The sequence below is a fragment of the Semicossyphus pulcher genome, unplaced genomic scaffold (genome assembly GCF_022749685.1).
Source record: "Semicossyphus pulcher isolate SPU_LCO1_2020_fin unplaced genomic scaffold, fSemPul1.0.p SCAF_12, whole genome shotgun sequence".
Taxonomy (NCBI): Eukaryota; Metazoa; Chordata; class Actinopteri; order Labriformes; family Labridae; genus Semicossyphus; species Semicossyphus pulcher.
Genome location: NW_027211626.1, coordinates 12,606,473 through 12,621,036, shown reverse-complemented (window position 1 = coordinate 12,621,036; position 14,564 = coordinate 12,606,473). Strand labels below are relative to the sequence as shown.

The 14,564-nt window shown below is 43.1% G+C and overlaps 1 protein-coding gene across 2 annotated transcripts in view; it reads left to right on the top strand.

Annotated features, from left to right (window-relative positions):
* The window catches only part of grid1a (glutamate receptor, ionotropic, delta 1a), a 104,769-nt gene extending 95,063 nt beyond the window's left edge, over nucleotides 1-9,706 (top strand). The window contains exons 12-15 of one of the 2 annotated variants that reach the window (XM_069659004.1): nucleotides 2,069-2,235; nucleotides 4,108-4,348; nucleotides 7,532-7,670; nucleotides 8,766-9,706. In XM_069659004.1, the coding sequence (XP_069515105.1) occupies nucleotides 2,069-2,235; nucleotides 4,108-4,348; nucleotides 7,532-7,670; nucleotides 8,766-9,178 (960 nt within the window). In that variant the 3' untranslated portion in view covers nucleotides 9,179-9,706. The remainder of the gene's footprint in view (nucleotides 1-2,068; nucleotides 2,236-4,107; nucleotides 4,349-7,531; nucleotides 7,671-8,765) is intronic. The other variant, XM_069659005.1, reaches the window with a different exon arrangement.
* The last annotated feature ends 4,858 nt before the right edge of the window (nucleotides 9,707-14,564 follow it).

The window sequence follows — 14,564 nt, the reverse complement described above, 5'->3', positions numbered from 1 at the left end:
ATGTACTCAAACGGGTAGTGAGGCCGAGAGCAGGATAGGATACCCCCCGATGGAGTCCAGACACTGGTGCTGGTGGTGGTGTTGGAAGGATGCAGGATAAGCAGAGGTGACAGTGATGAGGTGGATTGGAGGTGAACGCTGTGGAGAAGGGTCGCAATGATCAAGCTGAAACGACAAACTGACAGCAGAGAGGGGAGAACTTTGATTTGATTGGTCGACAGAAGTCAAGGCTAACTCTTGTTGGTTTAGTACTTAAAAGAGTAAACGCCCGTAATCAGCTGATCACCAGACAGGAAGGACAGAGAGGGAGAGAGAGAGAGAGAGAGAGAGAGAGAACGTGACATGAATGAATGGTGACTTAATGCATGAATGAGTCTTAACCAGTCTTCCTGCTTTAACTTATGCTGAGCTGCTTTTACCTATGTTAGCAGCCATCTTTTTTTTCTTTTTTTACAGGTAGATGCTTCAAAGATTTATGACGTATTTCATGTCAACACAACTTATTTCATGGATCTAAAATTAAACCCATTCATTAAACTCATCCTCTTTGGGAAAAGGGAAGTAGTAATTGAAAAGTGCTCACTCTGGATTTTTAGATTAATTCCTGCAGCCCTCTAACAGTATAATGTAACACAGGGACAAATGAAAATATATTTACCTAATATTTCAGGCAGGCAAAGAAGGGACTACTTTGTCTTTCAGAAGATATATCTCCTTAAATAAATTACACAAATATAATAGTGTTATATGTTCAGATAAAAGAGAAACATGAGCTCAGCTTTGATGATAATTAACTGCAGCTTTCTACCGCCTCACCAGCAGGTAGGAACAAACTCTAAGTAATTACTGCCTCTGATTCACAGAGGCATGTGAGTAAAGTGATATTTAAAATCCATTCAATTGTGAGGGTTTATAATTGTTCTCTGAAATGCAGTGAGCTACTGTTGCCATTAATATTTCATTAATTCTCTCTTCTCTCAATCTTCCTTTTACACATAAGCAAACACACGACTACACACACGCGATAAGCAACAGATTGAAAAGTAATCCATATTAAACAAATTACTGTGGAGTCTTGATGTATTCTCTTGTCATCAAACTGCTTTATTATTTTGTAGCTAATTGCAGGCAGTAGTCGGGCTGGCTCTGCTCAGATACATCGATAGAAAACAAGTCATCCAAACTTACACGATGAGAAAAAAGCCAATTTAATCCCAGTAGCTGCACCACACTGCTTCTGTTCACCCACAAACTACCGCAGCTAAGTTTAATACTTTGATGGCAATGGGATTTCTCCAGTATACGTTTATATATTAAAGGTTAGTGAACTTGAAAGTGCTGTGTTGTTCTAATAAGATGTGAGGTGAAAAGGCTGTTCAGCTGTATTTGTTCGTTGCAGAGTCTAATTCTGGGAGACATGAGATGTAAGGACACCACAGGGAAGAAAGCCAGAGAAATGTGTACACAAAAAAACAAAACAAAACGCAGAAGGATTTCAGACAGATTTTCAGCTGTGGTTGTTCTCAATATTCTCTCCACAGCGTGCGCTCGGGGCTACAGCACATAATCGTGTCTCTGAAAATATGCTCCACGCGGAGGAATGCAGAGCTAGACAAATAAGGGATGCGACTATTTTCATCATCTTTGCAGAGAAATCTTACGTTGTGCATGCGACTCGGTGTTTACTCTAATGAGTGGGCAAAATGTTTATGCTTAGCGCTACTATGTGTTTCACTCAATGCTTTCTCTAAATTACAAGCTGCCGCTGCAGCACTGCTCTGAGAGTAAAAAATCGTTCACCAGCCCGACAGGCTGTGTGTGCTTAAAGTGTGTTCACCGCGCAGCTCTCGGTACATGTGCTTAAAATAGAATGCTTGTGTTCGACATGATGAGGGAAAACTTCACAAATTGGAAGATTGAACCTTTAAAATTGACTTAAAGTAAAAAAGATTCCTTTTCATACAAGGAGGTTTCTCAGCAAAACTAGCTCATTCCTGTATTGATCCATCGTATGTGTCTTTTGTCTGTTTTTTGTGTGTGTTGTGGGATTTTTCATTGAACCATGCAGGCAAAGCAGGAGTCGTACGCCTTCCTGTGGGACATGGCGGTGGTGGAGTACGCCGCTCTGACAGACGACGACTGCACGCTGACCGTAGCGGGAAACAGCCTGAGCACCAGAGGCTACGGCATGGCCCTGCAGCACGGCAGTCCTTACAGAGACCTCTTCTCTCAGAAGTACGTATACCGGTTTCTATTTTATACTACATGTGAATATTTGTTGATTTGAAGGCATTGCTTTAAGCCCAAGGACACATGCGTACATACAGAACTGTCAGATGATCAGACAGGTTGTGAATGAGCCAACAGTAAATGGACTGTACTTATACAACGTTTTTCTAGTCTTCAGACCACTCAGAGTGCTTTTACTCTACATGTCACCTTCACCCATTCACACTCACATTCTCACACTGATGGCAAAAGCCTAAGTGCCAATCTCCAATCAGTATCTATGCACATTCATACCCGATGGCTGCACCTTCAGGAGCAACTTGGTCTTGCCCAAGGACGCTTCGGCATGTGACTGTAGCAGTCAGGGATCGAACCTCCAACATTCCAATTGAGAGACAACCGCCTACCACTGAGCCACAGGCGCCCACGGTTTAGCCTGATAATCAAACCACTTTAATTGGAGGTAAAACAAGCGAGCACCTCGTCTGATTAGCGCTTATTTCAATGGATAACTGAGTGAGCACAACCACGGCAAGTACAATGGGTCAAAGAGTAAAGTTGGTTTGAATCTCCCAGACGAGTTTGACAAACCCGAATGGTTTTTTACAATGTGTGTGTTCATCTGAATGCTTGTTAGTTTTGATTTGCTGGAGCTATTTTGAGCTTCATTGAGTTTCCAGATCTCAGCGACTACTTTACGACGTCATTGAAACGGACGTGAAACAGATTGCCAGAACAAAAGAGAAGACATTCCAATAAACCATAGGTTTGGTACTTATATCGACTATGTCTAGATAACATTTTAAGTCTAGTAAGAGATCTTGAACATTTCTCATCACAGTTTGTCTCAGAGAGGCAGACTGAAGTAAATATTTCATTTCCTGTTCTTACCGTTGTTTTTTGTTTATTCGTTTCCCCTCCAGACTCGAGACAGAAATGCGCTGCTCCAAACACTTTCAGTACAGTTTTACAAGATTGATAGAAGTGAATTTCAAATCAGGGCAGCAAACTTTCTCCACAGTCTAAAATATAAATTCAGAATAAACACAACCCGATCGGGGAGGATTGATCGGCCTGTAAACTACACACAGAGCCAGCTGTGAAATATCCTAAATCAATGAATGTTTGGTTTGCGATGTGTCATGAGAGTAAATGTGTAAAAATGGGGTGTGTTGTCTGAGTGGGTGTGCAGGCTTTGTGCACAAACACACACGTGTGTGTGCCAGTCACTGCTGAGGAGGTTGAATAATGACTGTGCGGAAAGCTAAGCTCTCCGCTGGGACAGATTTACCGTCTCGCCTCAGTTTGTACTCAGCCGTCATCATTCTCCTCCACAGCATCCATCCATTCCTCCCTGTACGCTAACTAACGGGCTGACTGTAGTGTTTGATCATCTTTGTTCCCATGCTTATAATATTTCACATGCGAGCAATTCATCTAGGATCTGTGATTGTTTACAGAGATCTGGTGTTTTAGCTCTTTCTTTCATTTATTAATGATGTGTCAGTATCACATTTTAAACTCTCTACACTTTTAATCATATTTTGCCTCCTGTTGCTCTTACAATCCACGGTTATGCAGTGCATTAAGAGTTGTTTTTTTCATTGTATCAGTTTTATTTCATGAGCTACAGAGTATTATCGTGTAATTACAGTCCCTCGGGACAGTTTTATATTGATTTTCCTTCATGTTTGTCCATGAAAGCCAATTAATATTCCATTCTCTACTTGACTGTCTTTGTCAGGTGATTAGCCAGCATTTAACATGGTGTGAATCAATGCTATTGAAGGACTTGTCCGCTGTCCTGTGTCCAGTGTTATACCATGCTCTGTGCACCGTCTGTGTGTCAAATAACTACACTATCTTTCGTCTTCGTAGGATTTTGGAGCTTCAGGAAAAAGGCGACCTGGACATCCTGAAACAGAAATGGTGGCCGAAGATTGGCCGCTGCGACCTGCAGAGCCACGCAGACGCCCAGCCGGAGGGACGGGCGCTGCGTCTCCACAGCTTTGCCGGCGTTTTCTGCATCCTGGCTGCCGGGCTGCTGCTGGCCCTGCTTGTGGCCGCACTGGAAACCTGGTGGAACAGCAACCACTGCCGGAGAAAGCAGCCCAAAGAGGTGACCACTGACAACTCATCGGGCCAGGGCCCAGGCCCAAGCCTGCTAACCCAGAACCGGGCCATGGTGGCCACCACGGGTCCCCCTGCCCCACCAAGGCCCCGGTCGAGACCCAGACCCCCGGGCCCCCCGGTCCTGCCCAGAGATGCCACTGCCACACTCTACTTTATGGATCCAGCAGGCCCTGACGCCAGCCCCGATTTAGTAGAGCTGCAGTACACCCAGTTATAATAGGTGTGCCCCTGATATAGTCCAGACATCATGTGATCAATCTGCTCATTCCTTCTCATGTTGGGAGAGAGGTTGGGGTGCTTTGTTAGGGACTTCTGAGGCTTCTCTCTCAAACACACTCACTGTGATTCTCTCATACTGACACGTAAAGACGTACCTCGCCTACCTTCTGGCCGGTCTCTGGTGATCATGTGAGAGAACCGCAGCTGGAATGATTACACCAAATAAAATGAGACGCAAACTCAAAACCACACACTGAAATTGTACCTCTGAGTCGATCAGTGCTTCAGTCGTACAATAGCTCTCTTTAGCTAATCCATTCAAGTCTTAACGCTTTAGAGCTCTGACTTCATCTCGCTGCTGTCGGCTGGGCAGCCCCTCTGCATGAGGCGTCCAGACTACTAAGGCTTGACATGGATCCCTAAACTAAAGTGTGAGCAAAAGCAGATAGCAAACAATCTGAGCCTTGACCTGCCTGTTTGACTCTGATAGTGCAACAATCCATTAAGAACCACAGCCTGAGGACACCCATTTAAGACCAGTCCTGTCCTGAAAAGGCGCAGTAAATCAAACTCCACCCATGCTTGCTTCAGGTGCATGTGAGAGTTTGAGTTACTGCTGCTGATCTCTATTTCAGCCTTTGTGTACAACTGCTCTCATAGTAACCACATACTGCTGTCATGTGATACAATACTGTTATTATTTATAGAGGATTAGATGTGTAAAATGTGTTGTTTGAGTATAATCATGGTTGTGTGATCCGTTATTATCGTGTTTGTAGACATGCCTTGAAGTGATATTACAACCAAAGTCTGTCTTTTGAGAACCGAACTGTCGCTCAGGCTTGAAATTTTACTGTAAGAGGCTTTTAGATACAAACCCACAGAGAAATTAGGCAGCTTAATCCAATGCCCTGCCGTTAATCTTTACTCTCAGTAATGCTGAGATGATCAGTGGATTTTTAGTTGATAAAATTGAAGAGAAGAAGATCAGAGCAGGTTTTGAATGTTAGACCAAACAAGACATCTGAAACTGTAGGGCGTTATCTCTCTGTATTAAATTGTAAAAGCAAACCTTTTACTCAAAAATGAATCAAGAAATTTACCCTTAATAAAAAAAAAAGAATGACTACTTTTACCCCTAAAATAGAGTAGATATATTAGCCGTTTTAAAGCGAAAATGTCAGCCTCTGTTTTCAAGTTTTATACCATTGTTTCATTTAATACCTTTCAATTTCTGACAGCTTAGATTGCACGAAAAACAGCTATAGTGGGTGTACAGTCAAGAATTCAATCAACCACAGCAGGTGTTCTTTCAGCCTTCAGGGAGCGACTGTTTAATTTCAAAAGGTTTGGCTGACGTATCACTTTGAATTCTTCTAAGCATCACTGGTACCATGACAGCACAAACGAACTGTATGTGGACATTATGACAGCCATTTCAAACAAAACTTACTGTAGGCCTGAAAACATCAGCCATTTAAAAAATAGCTTTATTTGCTTTCTTGCTGTGAGTTGGATAAGAAGATTGATGTCAGTTATATGCCAGTTTTGTAAGAGGCTACAGCTACAGGAGGGTTAGCTTAGCTTAGAATTAAGACTGGGGGCAGGGGGGAACAGCTAGCCTGCTCGAAGCTCTTTAGAGGTCCATTATTAAACTCTGGTTCATCAAGAATTAGCTTTAGCCAGTTACATTAAAGGGGGGGGTATCATGCTAATTTCAAGCTTCAGATTTCACTCTGATACCTGTGGAGTAGCTTAGCATAATTTACAGCTTAAAAAAAACATTTTTCTCACACTGGTGCTCTGTGCAGGCCCTCATACAGCCTCTGCCTGAAACAACTCAGTCAGCTCTGTCCCTTTAAGAAACCCCGCCCCTGCAAGCCCCACTTCCTTCTGATTGGCCAGCTCTAAAAGCCGGCTGAGGCTAACACTTTAGCTCTGTCCCAATCCAGGGGCTGCAGCCTTCGAAGGAGGCTGTCTACAGAGGATACTCTGTCCATAGCCTGCTTCGGCCGTTAAAACCGAACTGAAATGACGCAACATTTCCTGTTTGTGTCACCAGCTGTTCCCGCCCTTACCCTTGTATCACCAAACGCCGCTCCTGTCGCCTAGCAACAGGTAGATGGCAGGCTAACTGGCTAGCATAACTAACGTCACGTAACTCAATGTAAGAGTCCACCATCTCATTTGAATTGGCACGCAATGCATCTTGGGATATGTTGGGCCGCGAAGGATCCATCGGGTGCATCCTTCGTGGCCCGGGATTTGGAGGACGCATTTGTCGGCCGCATCTGAAGAAGCCTTCGAATTGGGACAGCCTTCGACGTGCCGCTGTGACGCAGTCGGCCTTTGAAGGCTGCAGCCCCTGAATTGGGACACAGCTTTTGTGACGTCACAAAGTGCAGCGTGTAGAAAAAAACGTGTGGAAACCTGGTGTTAACAGCAGCCTGCACATTGAGCTGAGAAGCCTGGGGATTACTCTGACATACTTTTACCTACAGATTTGAAACTTCACCCACGTTTAGTCTGTGGAAACAGCATAACACCCCCTCTTTAAGGTTTGTATAGGAATTTAAAAACATGACTTTAAAACTGTTCAATTGTGAGTTTAAGCAATATCTTTATCCTCTGTCCCACATTAGCAGTTACTCAGTACCAATATACCAGTGCATCTTGGGAAATTAAATAGAAAGAAAGCCATTTCTTATGTACACACACATAGGCTTTTGTTTTTCAGTTGCCTAATGTTGTTTGTGAAGGAAACGATCAGATTAGTGTTTTACTTAAACCATGACAGTGTTGCACATCTCCTTATCTAAATCTCAGGATGAAAGCAAATAAGAGTTATTTCCAAAATGTAAATCCATTCCTTATATTATAATTATATGTCAATATCCGGATTCGTAGGGGACCGCTTTGGTTACGTATGGTTGTCTATGATCTTCGGCAGGTGACTAAGGACTACGGTCTGGAAAGGGTTTCTGGTCCATTGACATATAATGACATAACAAGCGCTTCACCAGAAGGGAGGCGGGACATATGGACAGACAGACAAAGAGACTGGGAGGAGGCCGAGGCTCTTGACACAGGTCAGGAGAGGCCTGGCGTACTGTGCTGGATGGTCATTGGCTGTGTCAGGGCGAAGGGGCGGGGCATGGGGCCGGGCAGGGGTAGATTGTAGCTGCTTCATCTGTCATCCCACCCCATGGTCTCTCCTGTTATTTGGTCTTTTTTTTGGTTTTGTCTGTCAGTGTGGTTCGTCTTAAATGGGTGCATGATGATGGGGATAGGAGATTGTTGTGTGGAGGGCAGGGTGCAGCCAAAAACACGTCATAAACGATTCCCGTGCTCTTGATTTGGCTTCTCCCTCTCCTCTCCTGTGTTTGTGTTGCCCTCATTGATGTGTGTTTCTGAAAGACAGAGGAATATTTGAACAGATTCTTCAACATAATTTAGCAAATATCAATTATGTGACATTAACTACGTGGTCTCCATCCAAATTTTATCGCCTAACAAAGTCCGACTCACTGGATTTGTGCGTCCATTGGAGCCTGTCTTGTTAACAGCTGATGCTCTTCATGCAAGAGTCGCCCACGGTAGATGTGTGGTCACCTAATTGTGGAGAAAATTTAAACACTTCTGCATGAAGAGACATCTTCATTGAAGTTCATTTCAGCGGTAGAGACATTACCTTTTATGACCTAATATGTAAGATTAAGTGCTTCAAGGTAATGTCTCTCTTGATGTTGGCTGCTTGAAAAAAAAAAAAAGTCCAGCGTAATATATATTTATATATTTGAGTTTCTGAAGCTGAAATAAGGCAGTGTGTTATTTCAGCATCCTTCAAACTCACTTGAACATTGATAAATGTGCTTTAGAGTTCCTCTAGCTGAATAATAATGCAGTAATGTGCGTTGCATGTAAACAGGATATGACAATGAAACAAGCATTGTAACCTGTCTCTCTCTATCTTCATTCACTCTCTATCTCCTTCCCATTCTTTCTTTTAACCTCTCAAACCCTTCCGCCGCTCATTCATTCTCACTTTTATTCTTTATCGCACTTCTCCTTAATTACATCCATTCTCCTCCTTCCATTAAAACCACTATTCACTATTCTCTCTCCTGGCTTCTTTTATTCCACACACTCTCTGTGGCTCTGCCTTTCTTTCCATCTATCTATAGGACAAAGAGGTGAACCTGGAACAGGTCCACCAGCGTTTGAACAGCCTCCTGGACGAGGACTTGGCCCACAAGCAGCTGCCAGGCCAGTCTATCGAGATCTCTGCCCTGGACATTGGCAGCATGCAGCCCAGCCAGTCCCTGGAGGCCTTGTCTGTTCGGGACTACCCGGGCCATCGGGGGCCGCCGCGGCTCTCTGTGAGCACCTTCCTCCAGGAGGGTCATGGGGCAGGAAGGACACTGGGTGCGGCCGCTGGCAGGACCTTGCCCCTGCCCCTCAGCAGTGCCACCATGCCCTCTATCCGCTGCAAACACAGGGCGCCCAATGGGGGGCTCTTCCGGCAGAGCCCAGTCAAGACACCCATGCCAATGTCCTACCAACCCGTGCCAGGAGGACCCATCCCAGAAGCCAGTGAGCCCAGCCACGGGACGTCCATCTGAGCACGGCGAACATTCACGGACACTCAAGCTCAAACAGAATAGCCGGGAGCTAAACAGAGTGCTAACAGTGTGAAGAGATATAAATAAAACACTAAAAAAAAAGGATTTTTATTACTAGTGATGAAGAGTCAGTGTGACGACACACGACAAGACACTCAGACTTTAATGTACATATTTGTAAGTACAAAGAGAGAGAGAGAGAAGCAACATTAAAAAGTGTATTTTGAATATTCTCAACAGTTGAGTTTAAAAAACACAAAAGTATCTAAAAAAAATGACTGTTTGAATGGCTTTGTAAATTTTGTTCTAAATGAATAAAGGTGACAATTCTTTGTGGTTGTTTTCTAAGTGCCAAGTTCAAAGATGTTTTCTTTCAGATCAACATTAACTGAATGTACTGTGAGAACTCATGATAAAAAAAAAAGACATTTCACACTTCAAAAGATATTGGAAGACTTGATTTGTTTCATATGAAAATAATAAAAAAGTTCAATACAAAAACACTGAGACGTTTGCTTGAAAACATGTTTGGAGGATCAGTGCCGTGCTGCCGGTGTGCTGCTCTGACTGGGTGTTTTAGAGCACAATAGGAGGCAAATGAAAGCTTGAAATGTTTTGTCACACATTTTCCAGCACCACAATTAGCGCGGTGAATTGGAGCTCGTTGTTTTCATTTACAAAAAGAAGTGATGGGTTTATATTTTAATACAAAACCTGTAAAATGGATTTGAAAAATTGCTATCTAACCACTGTGTATACTTCATTTTCTTGTTCTTTTCAAAAGGACACATCATCATCTACCATTTTCCCTCTGTTTCCTTCTTCAATTTTAATAACAAGCGGCGCCGTAGCAAGAAAACAAGGTTTATGGTGAATGACAAGCAGGAAAACAAACAAACTTAAAAGTTGTTTTGCAAAAGATCTCTCGTGTGCTGGTCTATAACGAGTCTTAAAGGTGCTATATAAATAAAATATTATTTTTATTATTATTCTTGGACAACAAATGGGATTGGAAAATAAAATCCATTTTGTTCATGTTTAATACAAACAATACCATCTGATGATTCACTTTGTGCCCAGGATCGTCTCTAAAGGCCTCCCTCGTGGTCCACCCTGGCACATCCGTCAGCACATTTACAATAAAGGGGAACAAAAAGTGGTCCATGAGGGGGATCTTGGATAATTGCTCACATTGGGCCCAATCCATAACCCACCTTCTCATACCTGCAGGGTCGAGCAAACACTCACGGGGCCTGTACGACCGCCTGGAAACCAGTGCCAGCACTGTCATGGTGGGCCCACATGGACGGAGCAAATGTTCGCAGACTCAGCTGGGTTGGGAATGTGTTGCTGGTCGGTTGCATGGAGTTTCTCAGGGAGGCTTTTCTTGTGTGTGTTTGCTGTCAGTGAGGATTCCAACTTAAAACATCCAAGTGTTGAAACACAAGGGGCCGCGCTGGTGGCCAGCAAGGAAACTAAAAAAGGAGGACGGGTCGTTGCATCAGATTTGCACTAGTGCCAGACTTAGGTGCTGCTTCTATTAAAGTTGGAGGAGGGGACATCAAAATCCAAACTGAAGACGATATAGCCTCAGGGACTGCCAGCTAAAACTTACTTTTCCATGTGCTGCAGTCCAACTAGCCCTTTGACAAGCCAGACTGGAGAGGCGAGATCTAAGAGCGGATTGTTTGGTGCACCTGTATGAGGGTTTATCTGTTTATAGTGTTTGACAGGTAGCTAATTTTTCAGATCATAGCTGGTAGGATCACAGACAGTTTTCCTGCTAACAATCAAAGCCCGCTGAAATGCAAGTGGATAATTATACTCGAACTACAAACAGAAACCAGAATGTTTTTGATGCTCAAAATCCTGTCATGAATTGTGTTCCCCGGTCAGACCTGCCCTGCTTGATAATGAGTCTTCGTTCTTTGTCACCTTCCTTGGTTTCCAGTCCAAGTCGTCCAGTTGAAGTATTGATCTTTGAATTTGAGGGCTGATCAGAAACCGAAGCAGTGAACAACAGTTTTTTTTATATTCACACAAATTTACAACTCTGGAAAGAAAATGAATTTCTTTATATTTTAAATGAATATTAATCCCCGGGGGGAATTCAAGCGTTACAGATCCTCTGACACAGAGAAAGCACAGAGAAATATACGGCATAAAATAGACGTAAAAAAAAAAGACAAATATGTGGGTTGTATATATAATAAATAAGAGATAAAGGTTAAATGCTAGTGAGTAGTGGATCTATGGTGATTTAAATATGAATGCCAGAATGAAATATACACTGAACAAAAACACTTTTGTTTTTGCTCCCATTTTTCATGAGCTGAACTCAAAGATCTAAGACTTTTTCTATGAACACAAAAGGCCTATTTCTCTCAAATATTGTTCACAAATGTATCTAAATCTTTGTTAGTGAGCACTTCTCCTCTGCCGAGATAATCCATCCACCTCACAGGTGTGACATATCAACATGCTGATTGACAGCATGATTATTGCACAGGTGTGCCTTAGGCTGGCCACAATAAAAGGCCACTCTAAAATGAGCAGTTTTATCACACAGCACGATGCCACAGATGTCGCAAGTTTTGAGGGAGCGTGCAATTGGCATGCTGACTGCAGGAATGTCCACCAGAGCTGTTGCCCCGTGAAGTGAATGTTCATTTCTCTACCATAAGCCGTCTCCAAAGGCGTTACAGAGAATTTGGCAGTACATCCATGTTCAGTGTAATTGCCAGAATACAGTTAAACAGGAGTTATTTACAAATGAACAGTATCGGCAGTATTATGTCACCGTATTGCACAGTATTGCACATTTGAGCTACTTACCAACATTATGATTCTGTGCAGCTTCATTTGCTCTAATTACAGTATTCAACGAATGAATGGTCGCACTCCCATACAATGAAACTTAAATACATCTGAGCAGGCGTCCAAGCAAACCTTAAAGTCCACAATGTTAAACTGTATTTACTCCAGACAAATTTGACAATATATAAGGTGAAATTCTGGATAACATCTTGCAGCATTCCCTCCAGCCGTTTGAGATGATGTCAAGCGGAGAGCAAACTCTCGATAAACAAAGCATTCCTCCTCACTTTACCGCTGATTTCCCTGACCTGCTGCCTCTCGAGCACACGGGGGTTACTGCAGACGTCTTTTTATAAACTACAAGATCTGTGTTCAAATCTTCCAGACTGCCACTGGGGATAAAAACTGATCAAACACACTTCTGGCAAGTGCTCTATCACTTCAACCTCAAAGCTCAGACTTCCAATCAGCAAAGAAAGGCAGGCCGTTTAAAAAGAGCCTTTGGAAATAGGCCAGAAACTGAACTGAAAATAGCCTTTTATTATCTTCTGCGAAATGTATATTTTAAATAGGTTGACTTCCACTGACAGAACTGAGATCTCTGGGGGCACAACTGTCTCTAAGAATCCCGCAAGAATTCAGCATTCATTTGTTTTTTTATTGATTTCATTCCCAGCGCATGTGCATTTTGTTACAAGTTGATAAAAACAGTTGATAGATGCAGACCCTGGAGGGATTCTTCTGTCCGTTTCTAGGAGGAACAAAAAACATTTCCTATAACTGCGAATAAAACGAGCAAGACAAGAAATAAATTCAGGGTCTTTGGAAAAACCCTCTAGGCTCCCTTCCACTTATAATTGTTCATTCAAGACATCAATTACATCATCTCTCTATTTATGTAGGCAGGGACGTGGATTTCTGGGAAGGCTGGTTTCCGTTTGTTCTACACTTGTAGTCCGATTAAGATTGACCAATCACGTATCAGCAGGCTGCGGCAGTCCGTGTGGAGAGCAAAAGCAGGCAGAACGTAATGCCATCCCGGCTCCCATCAGCGGCTATCTGACGATGATTTAGCTTCTCATTAATCGCTATAAACGGACATCTGCATGCTAACAGCTAACAATCTGTTCTAGATCAAAAATTGAACTTTCCCGACTTCCTCGAATGCATCAGAAATGATCGATCCGACCTCCGTTCAACAAACGAGCATTTTAAAAGTAGTTTTCTTCTCCTCTTGAGGACACACGTGACAAATCTGCATCATGATGTTGAAATTTCGGCAGAGGGAAGACCTGTTAATTAAAGTTAATCACATGAATCAATGCAGCACGCGGAAACGGAAGTAATTTATCACTAACCGCTGGCTACACACCTGGCATGTTCACCGGAGGCTATATCATCGTCAGACTATAGCTGATGGGATCCGAGATTGTTAGTTACGTAATGCAAGTATTTGTGACCAAAAGCAAAACATTTTGATCATCATTAGTACATTTTTTCATGGCTAAGGGCCTCACTGTTTTTAGATATTAGAGTAACAAGTGGCTGTGAGCCGGCCTTTTTCCATACCACAAAAAAAGCTTCATCTTTTCTAGTAACAGTTCTTCTCACTTAGCCATGTACGGCTGAAATGATCATCTGCTCTAATGGTTTTTCATACATACAGTATCTCACAAAAGTGAGTACACCCCTCACATTTCTGCAAATATTTTATTATATCTTTTCATGGGACAACACTGAAGAAATGACACTTTGCTACAATGTTAAGTAGTCAGTGTACAGCTTGTATAACAGTGTAAATTTACTGTCCTCTCAAAATAACTCAACACACAGCCTTTCATGTCTAAGCCGCTGGCAACAAAAGTGAGTACACCCCTAAGTGAAAATTTGCAAATTGGGCCAAAAGTGTCAGTATTTTGTGTGGCCATCATTATTTTCCAGCACGGCCTTAACCCTCTTGGGCATGGAGTTCACCAGAGCTTGGGTGAGGCCAGGTTTCCACTGGAATCCTCTTCCACTCCTCCATGACGACATCACGGAGCTAGTGGATGTTAGAGACCTTGTGTTCCTCCGCCTTCAGTTTGAGGATGCCCCACAGATGTTCAATAGGATTTAGGTCTGGAGACATGCTTGGCCAGTCCATCACCTTTACCCTCAGCTTCTTTATCAAGGCAGTGGTCGTCTTGGAGGTGTGTTTGGGGTCGTTATCATGTTGGAATATTGCCCTGTAGCCCAGTTTCCAAAGGGAGGGGATCATGCTCTGCTTCAGTATGTCACAGTACATGTTGGCATTCATGGTTCCCTCAATGAACTGAAGCTCCCCAGTGCCAGCAGCACTCATGCAGCCCCAGACCATAACACTCCCACCACCATGCTTGACTGTAGGCAAGACACACTTGTCTTTGTACTCCTCACTTGGTTGCTGCCACACACGCTTGACACCATCTGAACCAAATAAGTTTATCTTGGTCTCATCAGACCACAGGACATGGTTCCAGTAATCCATGTCCTTAGTCTGCTTGTCTTCAGCAAACTGTTTGCAGG